General features: G+C 46.0%; 1 protein-coding gene across 9 annotated transcripts in view; it reads left to right on the top strand.

Annotated features, from left to right (window-relative positions):
* LAMB4 (laminin subunit beta 4) overlaps positions 1-23650 on the top strand; it is a 93764-nt gene that overhangs the window by 42728 nt on the left and 27386 nt on the right. For all 9 annotated transcript variants that reach the window (XR_009461522.1, XR_009461523.1, XM_059725876.1 and 6 more), the window contains 7 exons: positions 457-577; positions 2123-2300; positions 12039-12182; positions 13657-13888; positions 15116-15273; positions 22284-22508; positions 22907-23127. Coding sequence is in view for 7 of the 9 variants with exons in the window: in XM_059725876.1 (XP_059581859.1) it covers positions 457-577; positions 2123-2300; positions 12039-12182; positions 13657-13888; positions 15116-15273; positions 22284-22508; positions 22907-23127 (1279 nt within the window). In the remaining 2 variants the exon portion in view is untranslated. The remainder of the gene's footprint in view (positions 1-456; positions 578-2122; positions 2301-12038; positions 12183-13656; positions 13889-15115; positions 15274-22283; positions 22509-22906; positions 23128-23650) is intronic.

Below are 23650 nucleotides of genomic sequence, written 5' to 3'. Positions count from 1 at the left end.
ACTTTAGCAACTGCTCCAGCAAAAGTCTACTGTGGCTCCAGTGCACTTTTGCATCCTTGAGGGATAAATGCAAGCTGAGATCCTGCCCATATAGTGATTAGATCAATGGTTCAGACACAATGTCAGGGATTAGGACCTGTTTCATTAAAGAGATAGAAAAATTGATTGACACCAGTGTTATCCTTAGCATTTCACTCTCATCAGCAGGGATCCTGGTTTTCCCTGATAAAAAATTGCAAATTCTGACATTAAACATAGAAACCAGCTACACACTCCTCCATATTAAACGCCAACATGGTATCTCCTCTCCTGAGTTTGTGTGTGTGTCCCCGCCTCTTTAAGACAAGTGAACACAGAAAACTATTCCAAACCCTTTTCTTGAGGAAATGATTTTTACTTATTGACTGTCTGATAAAGGAACATTGACTTTTAATTTTGGTTTATTCCTTCTAACAGAATTGCACTTCTACAGACTCCTTTCTGCTTAGAACCAGGAGCAGGGTATTCTGTAGATGTTTATTTTTCTCAGCCTTCTGCCTCTGACTCAAAGACTAAATCAGCCATCTTGATTGATTCAGTAAGTAACCTTGCAGTCCACTTCCTTTAATAACATTGCATCTGTTTCCAACTTCTACAGAGGCATATTACAAATCTGCTAAATAGTTTTTAGAATGCTAGTTTTAATTGCTGAAAATAATTATTTTATCAGAAAAATAGAGATTTCTATGTACTAGTTTATATTTGTTTACTAATCTGTATACAAATTCTGTAACAGCATGGCCAGCTTAAGTAATTGCACATGGTAATAGCCAGTTAGGTGTGGAATGCATCGTTTTCTGTGAGTGGACTCCAAACAGGCTTAGGAAGTATTTTACTTCTGTAAATGTACACAGGACTTTGTGCACATGCTTTTTTTGAGAACTGAGTCTAAAATGTATGATATTCTATTTTTCTATAATTCTATAATCATGTAAGACCAGATGTATACAGCAGGCAACTCTGTACCCAGTGAAGCTACAACGTATGGACAGCCCCAGTTGCTGGTGCTGATGACAGCAGGGCGTTCACATGCCACTGTGGCAGTGACCATTTGTGCTCCTTTACTTCCCCCACCCCACAAAGGCAGTGCCCAGGACTGCTGTCCCAGTTGTCCCCCATTAGTTACATTACTGCAGGGGTGGGCAAAGTCTGTGGAGACCCCAGGAGCATGGGGCCATGACAGCGCGGGGTTAGCGCCTCCATGGAGACTAGCCCAAGCAGCATGCTGGCAGGGCACGTGGCTGGGTGCGGAGCGGCTCTGGGACAAGGCCAGGACCTTGTAGTGGTGACAGTATGGGCTGGAGCCAGGGCAGCTGTGATCTGCTGCCCCAGGGGCATGCAGGCAGCAGATTGTGGCTCTGCTTCAGCTCTGGCCTGTGCTGTCACTGCCACAAGACCCCAGCCCTGGCCCCAGACCAGCTCTGCACCCAGCCATTGGCCCTGCCAGTGCACCACTTAGGCTGATCTCCTTGGACATGCTGACCCCCTGCTGCCACAGCCCCACCACTCCTGGGGTCTCCATGGAGACCGGCCAGAGCAATGTGGGCAGGGGCTGCTAGAAAATGGAGTCCTCCACAGGCCCAATCCAGCCCGTGGGCTGGACTTTGCCTGCTCCTGCAGTAGTGTAACTAATGGGGGACAACTGGGGCAGCAGCCCTGGGTGCTGCCTTTGTAGAGGCGGGGGGCATAAACGGTCACTGTCACAGTGGCAGATGACCGCATAGCTGCCATCAGCACCAGCAACAGGTGCTGTCCATGCATCATGGCTGCACTGGGTACAGAGCTGTCATGGCCCTGCCACTCCTGGGGTCTCCATGGAGACCTGCTGAAGCAATGCAGGCAGGGGCTGCTGGAAAATGGAATCTGACCACCAGCCAAAACCTCCAATTTGCCCACCCCTGGCCTAAAACCTTAGAAAAAATGTGGGTTGAAGTAAAGGAGCTACAAGGTAGAGGATCTAGAAATGGCTGAGCTCTGGGTCTTTAACCATAAAGTGTAGAATGAAGTAGAAGAGACTGGTAAGCTATATTTTTCTGTACACCTACACAAATATCTAATCATTTATTTCTTGTCAAACCTCAAGCTTGGTCTTATTCCTAGAATCAGTTCTGTGGAGAACTTGTGTAGTAAGAAAGATTTGGATGAGTATCACCGGTACCATTGCATTGAAATTGCTTCAGAAGTTGGACCTCATATTTTACCAGAAGTATGTGCAAGACTCATAGTGAGCATGTCTGCTCGTATTCACAATGGAGCAGTTCGTAAGTATCAGTTCCAACAGGACAGTATCGGTGCTTTTGCTACTTGCTGACTTATCGTGTTTTCTGCAAAATACTGATATTTTAACAAGAGCACTCTTTAATTATGTATTTGTAAGTAGTCATTTAGTAAAAGCTTAAATTGTGCTGCATTTAACAACTAGAGGAAAGCTGAGCAGATATTCCAGTATGCTTTCCTGCAGGGATTCCTCAAGCTCAATTGATTTCTGAAAACAATGGGGAAGAAAGCACCAATTGCCTCCTAGCTGACACCACTCCCAGCCTACCCCCAGCTCATAGATGAAACTTAAGTTTTGGAGGCCAGATGGCTCTGGGCAGGGTTATTAACAGTCAGTAAATTACTGACTGTTGGTAAAAGAAATCAGGCTAAGAATGGCTATCAGTAATGTCTGTAAAAAAACAAACCATTAGTGACCAGTAAAAACACTATGCAGTTGTAGCTTGATTACGGTTCCAACAGACAGAGCACAGCAGTATCACCTGGTATTCAAGTAGGAGTGCAGCACCATGGAGGGAGCATTCTCTCAGACATGTGTTGCTGCTGCTGCAGCCCAGCCTGTCAGTAAAACTGCTGGGCAACAAGCTTCATTGGGGAGTCTATGCTGGGAAGGGGGGGGTAGCAGAACTGGGAGGGGTAAGTTGGGGGGGACGGGTTGGGGGAAGCAGCATGGTGTAAGGTACAGTGTGAGCATCAGTGTGTGGAGCTGCATAGGAGGCCCCTGCAAGTGGGCAGCACAATTTAAAACTATTGCTGCAGTCAAGTAGGTTTGCCAACCCCCCCAAAAAATTTATTGCAAACTTTTTGCTGAGAACTAAACATTTTCAATTTTTTTACTCTGATTGATGTTAAACCCCTAAATTATAACCCAGCCCTTTTAACTAGGGCCTGGCAGCAGTTACATTTATTTACATTAGGTAAAACATATCAGTAAAAACATGTCAGTAAAAAAAGGTTGACTGTCAGTAAAAAAAAAAGGGGGGGAGGGTTAGCAATCCTGGCTCCAGCAGGGAACTGAGGCTCATGGGACCAGATGTTGTTGGTAGGGTCCCCCTCTGCTCTTTCCCTGCATACCCTGTTAGAAGCCTAGCCCCTGTTTGCAATGTGAGAAGGGCCAATGAACCAGTTCATGTCTTATTGGTACAATTAAGGGTAAATTCTTGCCTTCAAAGCAGTGAATGGAAAGTCAATTTGTGCCTCCCATATCCACCATCCCCCGCCATTCTTTTCCAGAAAGCTGTGCCACCCTGACCCTCTGAGCACTGCCCACACCACACATTTCTTTGGGGGAGTTCTGGGGATCCTTTCCTCCTAGTTTTTGGATATTAATTACTGCCCTCTAGGCAGTAGAGTTCAGATTGAGAGTGAAACAGGCCTTGGAGCACGAGGTGAGGGTGGGGAGCAATTCATTCTGGGATGCTGAAAAACAATAGCTCTTTGGAGCAGGTACACATTTGATGTTCCTGTCCAAGATATCATGACTCCAAGATAAACCTTGACTGAAAAGGCAAAACTTTCTCCTTTGTGACTTTTCGTTTGCACTTGTAATGCCAGAAATGGCTTGAACATGCATCTGCCTACACTTTGGAATATCACAAATGCATTTGGAATGGCACAAATTGAATAGGTGCCAAGGAGCTAACTGTAAGACTTTTTTGTTTGTCCATTCCCTGGGACAGCCTTTTTCTTGGACCACAAAATATAAAAACAAACTCAATACCTTTGGTTTCTTCAGAAATCATTACAGCTACTTTGGCATGATTCCCAGTATAAAATCCAAGTTTTTTGAAACTCATTGGGCACGTCTACACAAGATGCTACATCACTGTAGCAATGAGCTATGTCACTGTAGCTCTCTGCTACAATGACGTAGCATCAGTGGGCACGAACCATGATGCTGACACTATAGTGCAGTAGCTTGTTGCTACTATGCAGTAACATGAGAAGAAACCTGTGCAGCATCGGGACTGTGCAGTAATGCAGGTTACTGTGCAGTCATTTAGTACTTGCTTAAGCAAGTACTAAAGGAGTGAGCAATAACAACTGCACCGTCCGGCACACGTGTAGATGTACCCATTGAAAGGATGCCAGGATGTGGGAAAAATATATTTGAATTAAATGCCTTTTGTAGTTCCTATCTGTTTGGCAATAGTCTTTACATGTGAATCAGAGGCTATTCCAGGAGATGCAAAGAAACTGGAGGCTACAGGACCTGACTTGAAGCAGTTCCAAGTTGACTGCACATTCTACTTACTGCGAAATGCTTACCTGACCATGCTAATACTGACAATAACCAGTCTAAATGAAAACAGAAGTCTTTTTTCATCAATGTTTGTGTTTGATTCCTGACTAAATCTGGAAAAAAAATCTCAGTCAGCGCATCTACACATGACCCTACATTGCCGTAGCAATGGTTTATGGCAACATAGCATCGGTGATTACAAACCATGACACCACAGCTATGTTGCCATAGCAATGCACTCCTTCATTATAGTGCATTGCTTTGGCAACATAGCAACTGAAAATAACTGTGCACGGTGCACACGGCACAGTACGGGCTGTTACTGCACATTTAGTACGTCCATCTTACCTGACAAATTTACTATTGTGGGTGCATCTACATGTGTCCCTATGGCGCCTTTGTTACTGCACTGTTATTTAGTACTCCCTTTTGGAAACTTCCAAAAGGAAGTACTAAATGACAGTGCAGTAACAAAGGCACTATAGGGACATATGTAGACACACCCACTGAATAGTAAATTTGTCAAAAAATGGAGTTCTGGAGGAAGTGAAATTACTTGCAAAAATTGGTTCAAATGCATCATATAAATTCTGTTTCAATAAAAGTGGGCTGAACAATTTGAAAATGTCAAAATGTGTTGTTATGGTATTCTCATAATGGAATGTTTTATGTTGGAAATTTTAAAATGTTCTATTTGAATATGTTCAAAACCAAGCCAAAAAGATCCACTGTTTGCACACCTCAATACCTGAGTATTACCGTGTGGTATATTGTATATATATTGGCCACACCTACATGAGATGCTTACTGAGCAGTAGCTCATTACTACTGTGCAGTAGCTCATTGCAGTAGCATTGCCAGGCACTAACCATGTGACATTATTGTGCAGTAGTAATGAGCTACTGTTCAGTAAGCATCACTAGGCAACCATACTGGGACACTAATGATGGTTCCTGCACAGTCGTTTAGTACTTAGTTTGCAAGTACTAAATGACTGCACAGTAACAGCTGCACAGACACCGTCTTGTGTAGATATGGCTGCTGTGTGGTCTGTGTGTTTTTAACATAAGGTATAAAACCATAGGAAAGTAGGGCTGGAAGGGACCTCACAAGGTCATCTAGTTTAGCCCACTGCTCAATGTAGGATCATCCCCAACTAAACCATTCCAGCCAAGTGTCTGTCCAACCTGTTCTAAAAAATGTCCAAGGATGTCCACAACTTCTCTAGGTAGCCTATTCTAATACTTGACCACCCTCAGAGTCAGGAAGTTCTTCTTAGTCTCTGACCTAAATTTCCTCTACTGCAGCTTCAGCCCATTGTGCCTAGTTTTGTCCCCTGTGGCCACAGAGAAAAGCCCATCTCTATCCTTTCTATAATCATTCTTCAGGTATTTGAGGACTATTATCAAATTCCCCCCTCAGTCTTCTCTTCTCCAGAATAAATTACTCTAGCTTCTTCAGCTTGAAATGTTGCTTCCCATTTGTGATGCTCTGCACTGGACTCTTTCTGATCTGTCCACCTCCTTCTTGAAGCGTGGGGCCTAAACCTCCAGGTGGGGCCTCACCAGGGCTGAATAGAGTGGAGGAATCACTTCCCTTAATTTGTAAATGACATTCCTGTTAGAAGAGCCTAGTATGCTGTTGCCTTTTTTGCAACAAGAGCGTATAGTTGGCTCATACTCAGCTTAAGGTCAATTATAACCTCTAGGTTCTTTTCTTCAGTACTGCAACCTAGCCAGTCATTCCCTAGTCTGTATTTGTGCATACAATTATTCTGTTCCAAGTGCAGGACTTTGTCCTTGTCTTTTCTGAATCTTATCTGATTCATTGCAAAACATTTATCCTGTCTATCTAAGTCAGGGGTGGGCAATTATTTTGGGTAGAGGGCCACTTACTGAGTTTTGGCAAGCCATCGAGGGTCGCATGACAGGCACCCCAGGGCAGATAAATATTAATTTTCTAAATTTTTTAGGGGTCCCACGGGCCAGATAGAATGGCCTGGTGGGCCACATCTGGCCCCCGAGCCACATTTTGCCCACCCCTGATCTTAGTCATTTAGGATCATAGCCCTGTCCTCCATTGTGTTTGCAACTATACCAAATTGGTATTGTCCACAAATTTGCTAAGTATGCACTCTGTTTCATCATCCAGATCATTATAGATCATCATCCAGATCATTAATAGACAGACCCCGAGGGAACCCCAATTGATACCTCCTCCCAACTAGACACTGAGCCATTGATGATTACTTGTTGAGCACAATGATTCAACCAGTTATCTATCTGCCTTCCAGTATGTTTGTTTAGTCTATATCTCCTTAGCTTGTTAATGAGAATGTTGTGGGAGACACTGTCTAAAGCCTTGCTAAAGTCAAGGCATATCATACACACTGCTTTCCCCGCATCCAGAGCCTGTCATTATCATAGAAGAAAATTAGGTTGGTCATGTATGACTTACTCTTAGTTAATTCCTGATGGCTGTTCCTGATCACTTGTTCTCTTTTAAGTGCTTCACAATAGATTCCTTGAGAACTGCTCCATTATCTTTCCAGGTACCGAGGTCAGGCTGACTGATACGTACTTCCCTGGATCCTCCTTTTCCCCCTTCTTAAAGATGGCCACTATACTTGCCCTTATTCCATCATCCAGGACCTCACCCAACTTCCATGATTTCTCAAAGATGATAGCTAATGGCTTGGAAAATTACTTCAACCAATTCCTTTACTACCCTGCGTACATCCCATCCAGCCCTGCCAACTTGAAAGTATATAGTTTCTCTAAATAATCCCTAACCCAGATGTGGGTAAAATATGGCCTGCAGGCCAGATCTAGCCCACCAAGGGATACTATCTGGCCTGCAGTGGGTTTGCTGGTCCCACCTAGCCCAGATGTGGAGGGCAGCCTGGGCCCTGGTGCATGCAGCTGGTGCCACCACACTACCCCCAGGTGTGCAGCAGGGCAGGGGTGGCACAGCAGCCAGACTCGGCTTCCTGGAAGCCCCTGTGACAGTGGCTCACCCTACCTGGCTACCAGTGTCTCTGCTGCCACTGCTGGACCCAGCCCTGCTGCCCAGGCACCCCAGCCCATCCTCTTCTGGTTTCACATTATCCTCACCCCACAATCCTGGCCCCATCCAGCCTTCCCACTCCCAGACGTTGCTTCCCAACCACCCGTGGCTCCATCCCATCCACCTGGCTAAGCATACCCTTCCCATGGGGGTCCTGGGCCAGTTTCCATGGAGACTCTGTCTGCCTGCCCACCTGCTCCATCCAGCACCCTTGACTGGGAGTGCAGGGTGGACAGGTCTGATGCCAGATAGGATCAATTGCCACTACCTCCTGCCACAATAGGCCAGGTTAGCACTCCTCACCCAGCCTGTAACAGCTCACCAAAACACCTTAAGTGGCCCTCCAGCCCAAATAATTGCTCATTCCTGCCCTAACCTGTGCTGCCATTACTCTTGGTTTTTTCTCTTCTTTCCTATCTTTGCAGCTAACTGTACTTATCTGGCAGTTGCCCCTATTTGTGAAAACTGAAGTAAAGAAAGTATTAAATACTTCAGCCTTCTCTGCATCTTCTGTAACTAGATTGCCTTCTGCATTCCATAAAGGACCTATGGTTTCACTGGTCTGCCTCTTACTTTTGACATACTTTTAGAATCCCTTTTTGCTGTCTTTTATATCGCTTTCCAGCTGCATCCCAAATCATATCTTAGCCTTCCCAAATCATATCTTGGCCTTCTCCATGCATGCCCATGTAATAGTTTTATACTGTTCCCTATGACTATGTCCAGGTTTCCACTTTTCATAAACTTCCTTTTTGAAGGAATTGCTGTCTAGCTAGGCTGGTCTCCTGTTTCACATCCCATTCTTCTGATACATTGATATAGCTTGGTCCTGCACCTTTAAAAGGGCATTCTTGAAGTACAGCCAGCTCTCCTAGATTCCTTTACCACTCTAACTTGCTTTTTGTGAGTACTGCCCACCAGGTCCCTGAGTTTGCTAAAATCTGCTTTTTCTGAAGTACACTTTTTTTTTTTCTGTTGCTTTCCTTCCTTCCCTTAGGATCCTGAATTCTGTCATTTTGTGGTAGTTGTCACCCAAGTTGTCTTTCCTCTTCATATTCTGAAACAATTGCTCCCTGTTTTGGGCAGCAAATCAAAAAGAATGCCCCCCCCCCCCCCCCCCCCCCCCCCCCCTCTCCCCGGCTGGCCTTTCTACCATATGTATGAAAGTTATCCCTCTAAGCATCTGCCGGATTGCTTGTGCTCTGCTCTTTTCCCTCTCAGCAAATGTTCTGTTAATTAAAGTCTCTCATGAGAACCAGGTCCAGTGATTTGGAAGCTTCCATCAATTGTTTAAAATAGGCCTCTTCCTCCTTCTGGTTTGGTGGCCTGTAACAGATGTTCACCATGACATCCCCCCCGACATCCTCCTCTCTGACCTTTACCCAACAGCTTTCAACAGGCCTACCTTCTGCTTCATATTGTACCTCAAGAACAAGGGTATATTGCCTCAATATGTAGGGAAATAGCTTCTCTTTTTTCCCTGCCTATACTTTCTGAACAAGCTATACCCATATGTGACTATATTCCAGTCGTGTGAACTATCCCACCACATCTCCCTAATCCCAATTACATCATAATTCTGTGATTGTACTAGGACCTCCAGTTATTCCTGTTTGTTTCCCATGCTTCTCACGTTAGTATATGAACATTTCAGGAATCTAACTGATTTTCCTATCCTCTCCCCCCAGAACATTGCTAAGGCTTTTGCTACTGCTTCCTCTTACTACATTTTTATCTAGGTCCCCTGACTCTTCACTTATCTCTGGGCTTTTTTCTCCAACCTCCAGAAAAGCTAGTCTAATACCAGTCATACATTGAAACATGTCCCTGGCTTTCCAGTTGTGAATTTCCTAGTCTGTGAATTACACTTAAATTAGCCTATTCATTTAAATTCTTTTGGTTTTACTTCTTGCCCCTTTCTCTCCTCCTCCAAGTAAAAAGTGTTAATTACATTCTAACATTTATTTATAAGAGCCATTGTTTCATAGAGAACAGTGGTTACATTATCCTTTCCTAAAGTCTTGCCAAAAATATGATTTGGAAAATCTGATGTTTCATTTTTCCATTAGGAATCATTTCCCAGAACTTTATATTTTTATTGCAAAAAAATCAGTAACAATTACACTGGAGTAATCCTGGATTCTGCAAACACATCTCTCCTTAACTTTGTTACTTGAGTAGTTCCACTGATTTCCATAGGATTACTCAAATTAGTAAAGCTTGGCATATATGTATGTAAACAATCTCAGGATCAGGATTTAAGATTGGAACTAGAAGAATGGGGCCAGGCAACCAACCTTTCACCCACAGTTCTGTCTCCCACTTTGGCAGCAGACCAGAAAACTCAAATAAATTTGAAGTGAAACAGAAATTCTTAATCTGCTTGGCTGCTAGCAGGTGCTGCAAAAATGCCTACAAATAATCATTTAACCTGACATGCTCAGCACATGGAAAAGTACTTCCTGTGCTGCAAACAAATGTCTTACAAATTAGACTGAACAGACCAGTTCAGATTGCCATAAAATATCATTCATTCCTCAAAATGAACCAGAAAATTGTTTCAGCCACCTGAAAAATTCAGCATAGTTGCATGTACTTAATTGTCATACAAACAAGTTATCTAACTGACAGGAAAACTGGCTTTAGCCAAGACCAAAAGTAGAATTACTACAAGAGGTGTAATTATTATTGTAGTTCTGCAACTATTATAAACGCCCCTAAATTACTGTCCACTGTTAAATTTGCTGTTCTTGTAGCATTACAAATAAGCATGGGAATAGGTAGCTGAACCTAAACCACCAACTATTGGATGATGATAACCCTAAATGGATTTGTGAGCCTGTTCAAACATTAGCAGATCACTCTTCAGTAGGTATTAGATACAGATAGACCCAAAGCAAATACCTCAGACTTTAAGGATATTTGTATTTGGATCCAAATTTTATATCCTTTGTTGTTCCCACAGTGGGCTGAGGTAATACCTTCACCTATTCAAATCCAAATCTGAATTTGAAGCTGTGCTGATGATTCACATAAGATCATTACTGGCATAATATCATCAGATAGTCCAAACCCCATGATTGGGTGGCAACCAATCCCATTATAGGCGTGTCTACACAAGATGCTTTGCTGCACATTAGACTAATCTAATGCACAGTAGAGCATCACTGTCAATAAGTGTGAGGCAATTACTGTGCATTAGATTAGTCTAATGCATCATTTGCTAGTACCGATAGATACAGGCACTAGAAAACAGCGGGTTAAACTAGTGTGCCATACCACAAGTGTAGAGGCTGACCAGGAGCAAATTGCTCCCAGTTGTATTGTTCTCCAAAGACCAAGGAGTTAAACTTACAGAACGATAAAGCTTGCCTGCAGTTCTGCTGTTCCTTCCTGCAATCCCCAGGCAAATGTAACAACCTATACATAGGCAGACAAGGTTGCACATAACACTCCTAAAGCTTTCCACACACCAGTCAGCCCAGGCAGCAGGGGGCCAAACTGCTGCCTGGCTCCGGGAACAGCTTCTAGCCCCCCGGGGGCAGGCAGGGAGGCAGAGCTTCCTTGTGGTGCGTGTCCGAGAGGGAGGTGCAGGGCACCAGGGACCATTCTGAGGAACCGATGCTGTCCCTGGCTGGGCTGTCCAGGCCACTATTCCCCTGTAGTACCTGGTATAATGGCAAAGGCAGGCCCAACCTGTCACCAGATGTGCCTGGCTCTGGGGGTCCTGCACAGCAGGGGTCTGCACTGTGGTGCCTCCAGGCCTGCTGCCCCTGCATGCTTACTACACTGGTGCGGTGTTGCGCCCAGTGCACCTGCAGAGTTCCCAGGCAGAGAGCAAGGAGCAGGCAGGCACAGGGAAGCGTGGACTGGGCACACAAGCGCTTGCCTGCCCCTTGCCTGCCAAGAACTTTGCAGGTGCACTGGGCGCAGGCCTGCACTGGCGTGGTAAATGTGCAGGGGGCGGCAGGCTTGGAGGCACACCAGTGTGGAACCCTGCTCCACCCAAACCTGCCCCAAGTCCCCTCCGCCAGCCCGGAGCTGGCACCTGGGGGAGTCTGGAGCTCTCCCTGGCTGCTGCTGAGGGGGCAGAGCAGGGCAGGAGCAGTCCTGGATTAGGCTGCTCCTGTTGGGCTCATTTTGCTCCTGAACCAGGCACGTGTGTACTTGTGCACTCAGCAGCGGTTTAATGAGCCTGAATTTACTGTGCAGTAAATTTTTAAATTCCAGTGCATTAATTGCTCATGTAGATGCACCCTGTGTGAGGTCCTCAGGTTCTGTTTTATTTTCTTAAGCCCATCTCGGGTAACATTTTAAGGTAATAGCTCTAAAAGTCTGAGCACAGTAAACCTGATGTTTGTGTTCTCTCTCTTTTTGAGAAATAACCTGTATTTTTAATTCTTCTTGCCAACAGCATGCAGGTGCCATCCTCAGGGGTCACTGAGCTCCAACTGCAGTAAGCTGGGAGGCCAGTGTCAATGCAAGCCTAATGTTTTAGGCCGCTGCTGTGACAGATGTTCAGTCGGGAGTTACGGTTTTGGATTCCGTGGTTGTTACCGTAAGTGCTAAAGCTATGAAACAAACTGAATTCTTGCCTATTCCACTAACAGCATTTCATTTGAGATTCCAAGACCATGGCTGGTTTTTCTCCCAACACAAATTTCTATGCCTGTGTACTTCCTGACTCTCACAAAGAGTGGAAATGGAAGTACTGAAGAACTGAGCTAAAAAAGTGATCTAGTGGTAATTCAAGCCAGGCTAGAAATAGACAGTCCCAGAAGTCTTATAAGAGAACTTTCTTGTACATAATTTACATTCTTCTGCTTGCAAACTAAAGAGGCTTGAATAAGTCTGAGTCCTGGAGTGATTATTTATGCCATACCTTTTGGAATTTCTGACCCATTGAAGTACATGAATGTAAAAATAAAATATATAGGTATGCCAGCCTTGCTGCTAAACAATGGCTGTAACAGGGAATCCCTGCCCCTATTACTAGGAAGGCCTGAGAGGGTAGGAAACCCCAGGCCAGGAAGGGCAGCAAGAAGTAGCTGCCTAGATGGACTGAACCAGGCCAGGGTGCTAACGAAGCAGTTAGCTGCAGCTGGTCCCTGGTGCAGAAGACAGGGTCACATGGCCAGAAGGAGGCCGGGCTTGGGGGTATTAGTCCAGTCCCTGACCATGCAAGGGGTAGCCCCTGTTTGCAGCAGGGAGTGGATCTCCTGGGGGAGAGAGGCTGCTGGAGACAGACAGGTAGGCATCCAAGCCACCCAGAGGATCTAGGATGAGATACCTCCAACAGAAGTAGGGCCTGTAAGCAACATTTACCCTGAGGGAGGGAGACTTTTTCATGAAGCCGTTAGCTTGTGTTTTTGTTCTGTTTTGAACCTGAGACTGGAGGACTAGATTGTGGCTATGGGGGTGAAAGAGGCTATGACCAGGGGTGTGTGGGTGGCACTCCACGGCTATCTGTGCCAAAAGCTAGCTCCAAGTCAAAGGGGTGGAGGCTGGCATGGTAAGACTTGAGCCCCAGGAGGGGCTGCTACCAAGGCAGGGCCAATATTTGGGAGCTCAGGTTTTAAACAGTGAACCAAGGCAGAGGGTGCGGCCAGAGAAAAAGGGGGCCAAGACTGCAATAGTTGAAGCCCTGACAGATGCTCAGAAGCCAGGAGCACTGTCTTAAAGGGGAAGCACTTGAGGGAAGAGCACAAGGCCCCAGGTGTGGGGCTGGCCTGGCTGGGCAGGCAAAGTGACCAGCAAGGCTACTGCCAGCCCCAGGGACTGCCTTCCACAATAAACAGCAATATAACATGAAGTCATAGCAAGTGAGAGACTGGAGGTGAGGTGGGCTGAGAGAGAACCAGCATACAGGCCGGACCACAGTGGGGGAACCAGGTCCCAGGGTGACAGACCCCCTGAAGGCACTGCAAGACATCTGAGTCTAAAGGCATTCACTGGTAATCAGTTCAGGAACAATGCATTCAAAATGTAGCTTATCCTTAACATGACTTCTTTATTTACTTTCATTTATCTAGCCTGTCAGTGCCATCCTCAAGGATCAGTGAGCACTCTCTGTGATCAAGTGACTGGGCAATGTTCATGCCGCCCAGAAGTTGATGGTCTGCGATGCAGTCAATGCCTCCCTGGATATTTTGGATTTCCCAGTTGTCGACCATGTTCATGTAATGGCTATGCAGAGCTTTGTGACCCAGTGACTGGGGCATGCCTAAGTTGTAGAGGCTTCACAACTGGAAGTAGCTGTGAAAGGTAGGTTACAGGCCTTCCTGACATTAGTGACCCATAGACCTGGTGTTATTAAGACTTGTAGCCATCACAGTGGAGCAATGTTTCTAGCATCACCTCCAACTACATTTGATTCCCCAATCCAAATGACCAGTTACCCATTTACACCTGAGTTCACTGGGCATGACCTTTGCCACCACTTCAAAAAAAGTAATCACAGCTCTGGAACTACAGCAGAACTACTTTGCCACTATGCCCCAGGATGTCATCTAGAAAGTGTGTTTGAACGTTAGGTGATAGTTTGGTATTTGTTCCAGGATAAAGCACTGCGGTTACAAACTACTGGGTCCAGTTCTACCTTCAGTCACAGAATTGTATCGCTGACATTAATAGCAAATACGCATAAAACCAAGAATAAAACTGGACATCACTACTGAGGGACAACTGTGTATTTATTCAGCAAGCACAAGCATAAGATGACAGCCACAGATTAACTCTCAGCACTGTAGGGCCAGATCCAATGAGGTTGTATGTACTAGCTGCAGAAAGCATTCAACAGATGGTTATGGTCCTCAACACCTCAGAAGATTGGGCCTTCAGTGCCCTGCTACATGTGACAAATGCTATATATACCACTCATCTGTGAGTCCTAAAAATCTTTTAGCTGCTAAGTATTATAATAAGTTTTCAATATCAGTTTTATTACTATGCATTTATAATCATTGCTGAGAAGTTTAAGGGAACTTTTTTTTTCTCTCCTGGTTTTTATCATTTCCAGATGACAGTCGAATTCTTTCCCCCACATGTATCTAAAAAATGGTGTGCCTCCTTTTTTCATTCATGCAGCCTTATGGACTCATTTTGTTTTGCAAAATATATCAAAGACAGCGTAGTTAAATTTACTGTAATTACAAACTGTATATGTGTAATTCTTACATTATTAATTCAAATAGTATCAGGGGAAGTGGAAGATTGAACCAAAAATATTGGCCGAACTCTCTAGAACATAAAATGCATAACTAGAGATTTCTTGATCCGATCCAGGTTTTGGGGATACAGCATTGATTTTAATTCCTGGAATCTATTCAAGACCAGACACTTCTGTACCTAACAATGGAAGTAGTATTGCAGTGACAACTGCTGTCAGATTAAAAAAGAACTAATTAAATAAACCAATCTACATGCAATGACTGAGGAGCACATTTGTCAAGAAGCCAATTTAATATGCTTCTGTGGTGACTCTTTTGACAGATGTATTGATGGTTATTATGGGAATCCTCTAAAAAGAGTGCCTTGTTGTCCATGTATGTGTCCAGACTCTCCTACAAGCAACAGATATTTTGCACATTCCTGTTACCAAGATTCTCAGACTTTGCAATTAGTCTGCAATTGTCTCAAGGGCTATTCAGGTATGACACAAAATGTAGTTTGTTTTTAAAAATATCATTGTTCTTACTGAAAAGCTGAAAAATTACAACTATTTCCAGTTTATCCTCTCAGGGATATTGCAATCATCAGAATAACATAGATAAATAAAGTTAATGGCTGCTTGATTTAAAAACAACAGCCCAGTAGCCTTGCAATTTAAGTTCTAGCAAGCAACTAAAGGAAAAAAAATGGATGCAATGAAGCAACCTCCCCCCACCACCTCTATTTTGACTTTCACTTATTTGTAGATAAATCTGTTGTCTATTCTACATATTTCTTAAATGTAAAGCTCAGATTTTCTATATTGGCTGCCCAATTTGAGACTTCTACAGGGAGATATTTAGCTGATAAATTCTCATAGCTTCACTGAAGTATTCAAAATTCATACTAGAAGGGGATCTCTTCTTTAGGGCCTCATTTTCAATGGTGCTGAAATAAAGAGAGTGAGAGATGCAAGTAGGCATCGTCCCTGAAAAAATAAGTTTGGGGTACCCAAGTCAGAACTGCTGCCAAAATTTGAGTCACTCTAATTAGTGGACTGCTTTGCGAAGTGTGGATTAAATTGTTTTCCCATAAGGGAATCTCTTTATTGATGTAGAATTTTGACCTGATGCATCATTCGGAGCAGGGGCTTTCCTTACTTTGAGCTACTTTTTCACAATTGGCTGCTTCATTCTCAATGATCTTGCATGTTACTGTGAGCGCCGGGTCTGCCCCGGGTCGCTTTCGTCGCTCTGCACGCGGGCTGTGGCCAGCAGCCCGGGTCGGAGAGGGCGGGCGCCGAGTTAGAATTAGGCACAGACACGTAACGGTTGATTTTAAGATTATTTTACTTACACCGAGATGGTCGTGGTGTAGGCTGAGAACTTGCTTGAGTTGCGGTTACAACAAAAAACACGAACACACGTGGAGGTTGCTAGGCTCCACGCAGACAGAACACGAACAATCACGTGGAGGTTGCTAGGCTCCACGCAGACAAACTCCGGATGTCCAGGACAAGCGCGCATAAAACTCGTCGTTACGTCTTATAGTAGGCTCTGTTCGAAGATGGGAAGAGGTGGGCGGTGGATCAGGCCGCCAAACCCCTCTGAGCGACACACAGGGTTTCTGTTACCCTGCCGCACACACCCAGAGTCCCCACGAGATGGATGCGGAGTCCTCTTCGGCTTGGGTGGAAACTGCTCAAGCCTCTTATACAGCTAGCAGGCCAATCGCTAGCCGCCACGTGTGAATAATTTAGAACTAGCCAATTGTGGGGCACGAATTTGCATACGACGAGCGGGAAACCTTTGCACCGTGCATTTCTGTGCTGCAAAGGAAATGCACCCTGCAAAGATCACTGCAAAGTGGCGGGAACACTTCCCTGCACGCGGGTTCTCTGCGCAGCAGAACTCCTCCGTGCAACGAAGCTGTATACCCACGGGGATAATTCTTAGTGTCGAAGCACACACAAAAAAAATCAGACCTTTGGGTCATGACATCCCCCCTTGCTGAAGGCACAATAGAATTATACTTTAAACCTATCATCTGGGTTATTCATAGCTCTGTCAATGGTTCGCGAAACTAAACGAGCAAAAACAAAATCAGTCAACAATAAAAGTTCGTCCTCAAGGGATCGAATCAAATAATAGCCGGCACACACACATATACATAAAATCACATTCATAACAAAAAACTGAACGATCATGACTTCGGTGGGTGTCATGGTGGAATCGCGCGTCAGGCCTTCGTTCCTTTCAGTGATGTTGTCCCTCTCGGGGCCTCTCTCCACCACGCACTCCGAATCCCAGATCTGTAAAAGAACTCTCTTAAAATGGTTATTCAATACTTTCTATAAAATCACACAGGACCACACGATAATGCAGTCAATTAAACTTATCAGTACTACTAAATACAAATACATAAACATGATATTATACTGGACAGCTCTCTTTCTTTTTCAACTCAGCAACTCGACGAAATCATCGATGAGTCATCGTCGCCTTCTTCCAGATAATGAAAACCTAACTCGTAGACTAGCTGCCATTGTCCCGCGTCTCCTAAAATTCGAAGCTGTCTCTTATTAAGTCCAGAACGCTGCAAGAGGTATCCAAACATATATCTCTCCTCCTGTGTTCTCTGGCATAATACTGGACGCTCGGATTCGCGGTGTTTCGTGTTCTGAGCCTTGACAACTGATGAAGGAGACTACTCACAGGATGATCGACCAGTGGGTTCAGCACAATTCGCAGAACCACGATGTTTCTTTGCCCGTAAACTTTAAGGCAACTATCTATACTGTCGAGAGTCACTGGAACGGTTCCAGGGTCTCGCAGGTGACGATGAGGCCACGGTCGCATTCGTTGCAGCGGTGTTAGTCCCAACGTGCATTCTCTTGGGTTCCAGGCGCAGTACGAAACTCCGATAATAGCCAGTACAAGCTGTTCTGCACCGGTGTGCTCTGGTCAGTTGTCGTGCCATGCATGGGCCTTCTGTTCAATCACTCCTGCCACAAGCGCTGGAATCGGAATAGGCCAATGGACGCTAAACGCCACCATGTCGATGTCGGTGACATGTCCCCTACTCCATGAAGCTTGTCTCACCAAGAAGCTTGCTTCTTCCTGGTCCAGGAGGTCGGACCCAAGTTCCACGACCAGATGTCCCAACCACACAGCCAGAGTTTTGTCGGATTGTATCCTGGATTCCCTACACAAATTCTGCAGTTCGGCTCTGGAACGAGCGTAATAGGTGGTAGCTTGAACTGCACTCTGCGGACCGATGACTGGGCTGCTTGATACTGCAGGCTGATCAATTTCCTCATGAGTTGTCGTTGCTGTTGCTGTTTCTGTCGAAGCTGCAGTCATTGTTACAGTGGGAGTCGTTGCTGTCTCAGGCGGGAGGGGCGGATGCACTCCTCCGCTTGACTCCCCCTCCCTTCGGCAGAGGGGCGTGGTCGGCGGAACCGACGCTGCGTCGCTGGGCGGAGTCACCGGCCGAACCCTCGCGGGCTCTCCCGAAGCTCCATCCCTCACTTCTAGCTCCTCCACGCGGTCTTCCCTCTGCTTGGCGCCATCTTGTTGGGGCTTTTTAAGATTCCCTTTCTCAGCCGCTTCTCCGACCGCGCGGACGGCCATATGCAGCTGGGTCTTCAAACTTAAAGTTTCAGTCATTAAATCAGCCATGGTTTGAAAAGCTGTGTTCAATTTTCCCCCCTTGTCGTACCGTAGGACCACTCTCTCATCTACGGTGCGATCCTCCATCTCCGGGTCTTTGCGGAGCTCGGACGGACGCTTACGACCCCTCAGTCTAGGCACCACCATACACGGGGAAAACCAGCCGATTGGCATCGTCTCTCCCATCTCTCGGGCACACCGTGAGCAACGGACACACTCCCGGGTGGGGGTCGGGCTTACTGCGCTCGCTGGGTCGACTTCGGCAAGGGTCACAGCTTCGAGGGGCCTATATAGGACCCGCTCATCGCCCATGATACACCCGAACGCCGCGGGGTGAAGATATACTTCTTTCCCTTCCAGGGTTCCGACTTCTGGAGTTCCCTCTTCTCCCCTTAACGAAAGGTGTCCACGGACACATCTCCGGCCCATTCCGCCCGCCTGGTGGTACGCGAGGTGCACCTCCAGTTCTCTGACGCTTGCTACGCTGCGTCTCCCACTTCTCCAAGGGTAGTTCTCAACTAATTCTAACTCTAGCGAGCCCTCTCCTGAGCTCATCGGCATGTGCCGCGGTGATCCTGATCCCATCATGGGTCGCGGTGATCCCGATCCCATCCTCGTCGCCATGTGCGCGCCGGGTGTGACCCCAGGTCGCTCTCGTCGCTCTGCACGCGGGCTGTGGCCAGCAGCCCGGGTCGGAGAGGGCGGGCGCCGAGCTAGAATTAGGCACAGATACGTAACGGTTGATTTTAAGTTTATTTTACTTACACCGAGATGGTCGTGGTGCTGAGAACTTGCTTGAGTTGCGGTTACAACAAAAAACACGAACACACGTGGAGGTTGCAAGGCTCAACGCAGACAGAACACAAACAATCACGTGGCGGTTGCTAGGCTCCACGCAGACAAACTCCGGATGTCCAGGACAAGCGCGCATTAAACTCGTCGTTATGTCTTATAGTAGGCTCCGTTCGAAGACGGGAAGAGGTGGGCGGTGGATCAGGCTGCCAAACCCCTCTGAGCGACACATAGGGTTTCTGTTACCCTGCTGCGCACACCCAGAGTCCCCACGAGATGGATGCGGAGTCCTCTTTGGCTTGGGCGGAAACTGCTCAAGCCTCTTATACGGCTAGCAGGCCAATCACTAGCCGCCACGTGGGAATAATTTAGAACTAGCCAATTGTGGGGCACAAATTTGCATACGACGAGCGGGAAACCTTTGCACCGTGCATTTCTGTGCTGCAAAGGAAATGCACCCTGCAAAGATCACTGCAAAGTGGCGGGAACACTTCCCTGCACGCGGGTTCTCTGCGCAGCAGAACTCCTCCGTGCAACGAAGCTGTATACCCACGGGGATAATTCTTAGTGCCGAAGCACACACAAAAAAAATCAGACCTTTGGGTCATGACAGTTACTATTTTTTGTAGCAAGCTAACTCTATTTCTTAATGTCATGTGTTAGTCTGAATCTCTTGGAGGGGGAGCTTACAAGCTTTCTCATTCCTCTGTACATTAGAATGAAAAGGCGCCCCCGGGGGTTACAAGAAACAATGGCCACAAGCTAGCAGAGAGCAGATTTAGACTGGACATAAGGAAGAACTTCTTCACAGTTCGAGTGGCCAAGGTCTGGAACGGGCTCCCAAGGGAGGTGGTGCTCTCCCCTACCCTGGGGGCCTTCAAGAGGAGGTTAGACGAGTATCTAGCTGGGGTCATCTAGACCCAGCACTCTTTCCTGCTTATGCAGGGGGGTCGGACTTGATGATCTATTGAGGTCCCTTCCGACCCTAACATCTATGAATCTATGAAAATTTCTTTTATTACTGGGATGGAAAGCAAAGGTAGATGGAAAGGGTTGCCTTAAATGAACACTCAAACAGAAAATAAAATTAGTTGAAGGTTCCATCAAGCAATCATCTTTAGAAAAAGCATAGTTAATCCTTTCTCCCTCAGCAGCCTCATGATAGAAACAGTAGTGCTGGACCTATTTGTTTCATGCTATTCCCAGCATGAAATTAGGACAAATCCTTTGTTTTCAATTTTTGCTGCCAGCTTCTGTCATCATATCCACTTTTATTTAGTCAAAATTAAATGGTAAGACACCCAAACACTGGGCCTGTAGTTTTTATTTAAGTCAAGTTCCCTTTCAAAACAGGGGAGTAAATGCTGTGGGATTATACTTAGCTTAGCCCGCATTTGTCCAGAGGATTTCTGTCATAATAATTATTTTGGATCAAGACATACACCTTACACAGGGGTTCTCACAAATCAGATCCCAGACACCATCCGGGTAAACAGCATGTGAAGGGGGCTCCTAAGACTCTTATGTACCAAGCCCAGAGAGTAAACAGCACTTTTTTGGTCATGAGCCAGTCAGAAGGTTGAGTGAGGTGTCAAAGACCACCTGCCCGTCCCACTTGGAAAATAAGGTAACAGTTCCCTCTATATTGAGGAAGGCTTAGGACAGCTGCAGGTGGAGGAGTTCTTTGTGGTGCAGCTCCCTTAGATCTATAATAAAATCAGAGAGCTAGGGGAAGAAGGCCCAGAACCAGTGAAGAAACACACTTCCTGAAAATGGCCTCCAGCAAGGTTCCGTCTAAGGTACGCGCGTGCACGGCTGCGCATAAGTAAAAGGCTGACCGTGCGCAAACTTTTTTAAGGCTGTGCATCCATCAGGATAGGAGCTGGGCTGTGGTGTGGGACACTTACAGAAGGTAAGCTCCTCCCCGAGGTGTGGCAGGGTGGGAGCCTGGCAGGGGCAGGAGCCTGGCACGGGCTCCGCCAACTCCAGGGAACTGCTCCGTTCCCCTGCTTCGCCTTGGGAAGCGAGGAGGCACGTGGCATCAGGGCCGGGGAGTGGAGCAGTTTCCCAGAGCTGGTGGAGCCCGCGGAGCAGTTCCTGTGCCAGCCCCAGCCCCAGCCCCAGCCTCCATCCCTGCCTTGCCTCACCTCAGGGAGGAGTCGCTGCCTGCCTCGAGTGAGGCTCAACTGGCTCTGGGGAGCTGCTCCACTCCCTGGCTCTGATGCCACGTGCCTCCTTGCTCCCCAAGGCAATGCTGGGGAGCGGAGCAGTGTCCCAGAGCCTGTGCCGGCCCCCAGGCCCCTAGCCCCTAGCCTCCAGGCCCCAGCCTCCGCTGCCTGCTCCAGGTAAGGAGTGAGGAGCTTACCTTCGGTAAGTGTCCCGCGCCGCACCAAAGCGGCATGCACATGGACCACTACTCCTTACAGGGAACATTGGCCTCCAGCATGTCCCTTAGATGGTTCATAGACACTGGCTGTGTCTACACAAGACACTGACTGCCCAGTCATTACTGCACAGTCATTTAGTGCTTGCATAAACATATGTGCTGCTGCTATTTGTGCTGCGGGAAATATGCAGCCCTGCATGTGCATGCTTGTCTGGATGCGCCCAGAGATTTCAAATAGGAATCCATAACATTAAAAGCATTCTGACCTGTCGTGCTCTTTCTGAGTTCTTTGCAACAGAATTGCTCTCTCATAGTCAAAAAACAAGTACAAGCTAAGAGCTGATATTTTCAAAGGGGTGCCTTGAGTCTAACAAGGTTGAAAACCATTGTTGTAGGCACTTCTTTGGTCAGAGGTGCTGAGTGAGGGTGGGTAGAGCCGCATATGTTCAACCTTTCTGCTGTTTGGGTCCATGTAATCTTAACCTGGTGGCCAATTTGAATGCAACAGCACCAAACTGCCTGGTATCATTTTACTCTAGAACCTCGCATCTACACAGACAGGGAGAATTTTCTAACACTTTTAAGGAAAAAAAAAAGAAGAGTTTTACGTGTGTTCACAGCACTCAGCTTTTTTTCTTTTTTTAACTTTCCTTTCTGGTAGGCAATCGATGTGATGAGTGCCCTAGTGGATTCTATCTGAATGCAAGAAGCCCCAGGACTCAGTGTTTGCCCTGCTCCTGCAATAATAACATTGAGATGACAGATCCAGAATCCTGTAACAAGACTACAGGAGAATGCTTAAAATGCTTAAACAACACACATGGGCCCAACTGCCAATTCTGCAAACCAGGCTACTTTGGATCTGCCCTTATTCAGAGCTGTAGAAGTAAGTAAACAATTCAGTTACAAACAAATATTGCCACCAAGATTGTGCCTTAAGGAACCCATGGTGCACAGAGAACTTGGCTTTTACAGAGCTAATAAGACACCTAGGAACTGAGCAACTCATACTATATTGGACAAATGCCTATTAATGACACTACTACCATGAACTGTCAGTTAAGTTCTATTATTGCCATTCTTACTCACCCTTTTGGGTTTCTTTACACTGTACATGTCTCACAGGAGGCAGTTTTCTGAAGTGATAATGCTATACTGTGCTCTTAGAAAACAAGCACATGCTCATTCTCTTCAGGGAGGAATCAGAATTAAAGGAATTAAATTAATTTAAAATTCTGGTATAGTTAGTTATTCTCTGCATAATAACGGACTTTCTCTTTCCAGAATGCACTTGCAATCTTTCAGGCGTGAGCCCAGCAATATGTCCACCTGAAAATGAAGCTTGCCTCTGCAACCCAACAACTGGAGCCTGCCCTTGCTTACCTAATGTGATAGGTTCATTGTGTGACCAGTGCGCTCCTGGCTACTGGAACCTGGGTAGCAGGAAAGGATGTCAGCTCTGTGGCTGTGATCCAAAAAACTCTCAAACTAACCAATGCAACCAGGCAAGATAACAGTTCTCTCACAGCTCACATTTGGCAATGACATGTTGAAAGGACACAATCCAAGACTCTCTCCTAGCTTTTTTTCAAATCTTTGTTTTGCTCACTATTAACAACAGCCTTTTAGAAATCTTAAACTGCCAGAAATTGAATTAAATGTGTCATGTTTTGGTCCATCATGCATTACAGGCTGCCTTGTTGTGATGGGATTGCTCTTGAGCAATGAGTTCTTTAAATTTGTGCTTCCATATGGAGACAAGGTTCCTTGGGTGAATCTGATATCTTTTATTAGACCAACCCAAATAGTTGGAGAATAGTTATTAAACAAGCTTTCGGGTTCAAAAACCCTTCATCAGGCTAAGGAGGTTTCAGCAGTTGGTGTGTGCTCTTCCTGGATGGGATGAAAAGTAAAGAAGCCAGAGGCTGGGCTGGGGAGTCAGATGTCAGGCAGATTATAATGTGTCAAAAATCCAATGTCTATATTTAGTCCATGATTTTTAGTATCCAGGAGGTTGATGAAATGGAG

Source organism: Alligator mississippiensis, chromosome 4, assembly GCF_030867095.1.
Source record: "Alligator mississippiensis isolate rAllMis1 chromosome 4, rAllMis1, whole genome shotgun sequence".
Taxonomy (NCBI): domain Eukaryota; kingdom Metazoa; phylum Chordata; order Crocodylia; family Alligatoridae; genus Alligator; species Alligator mississippiensis.
Note: the sequence above shows the minus strand (reverse complement) of the source record. Positions and strands in the feature narration are given on the sequence as shown.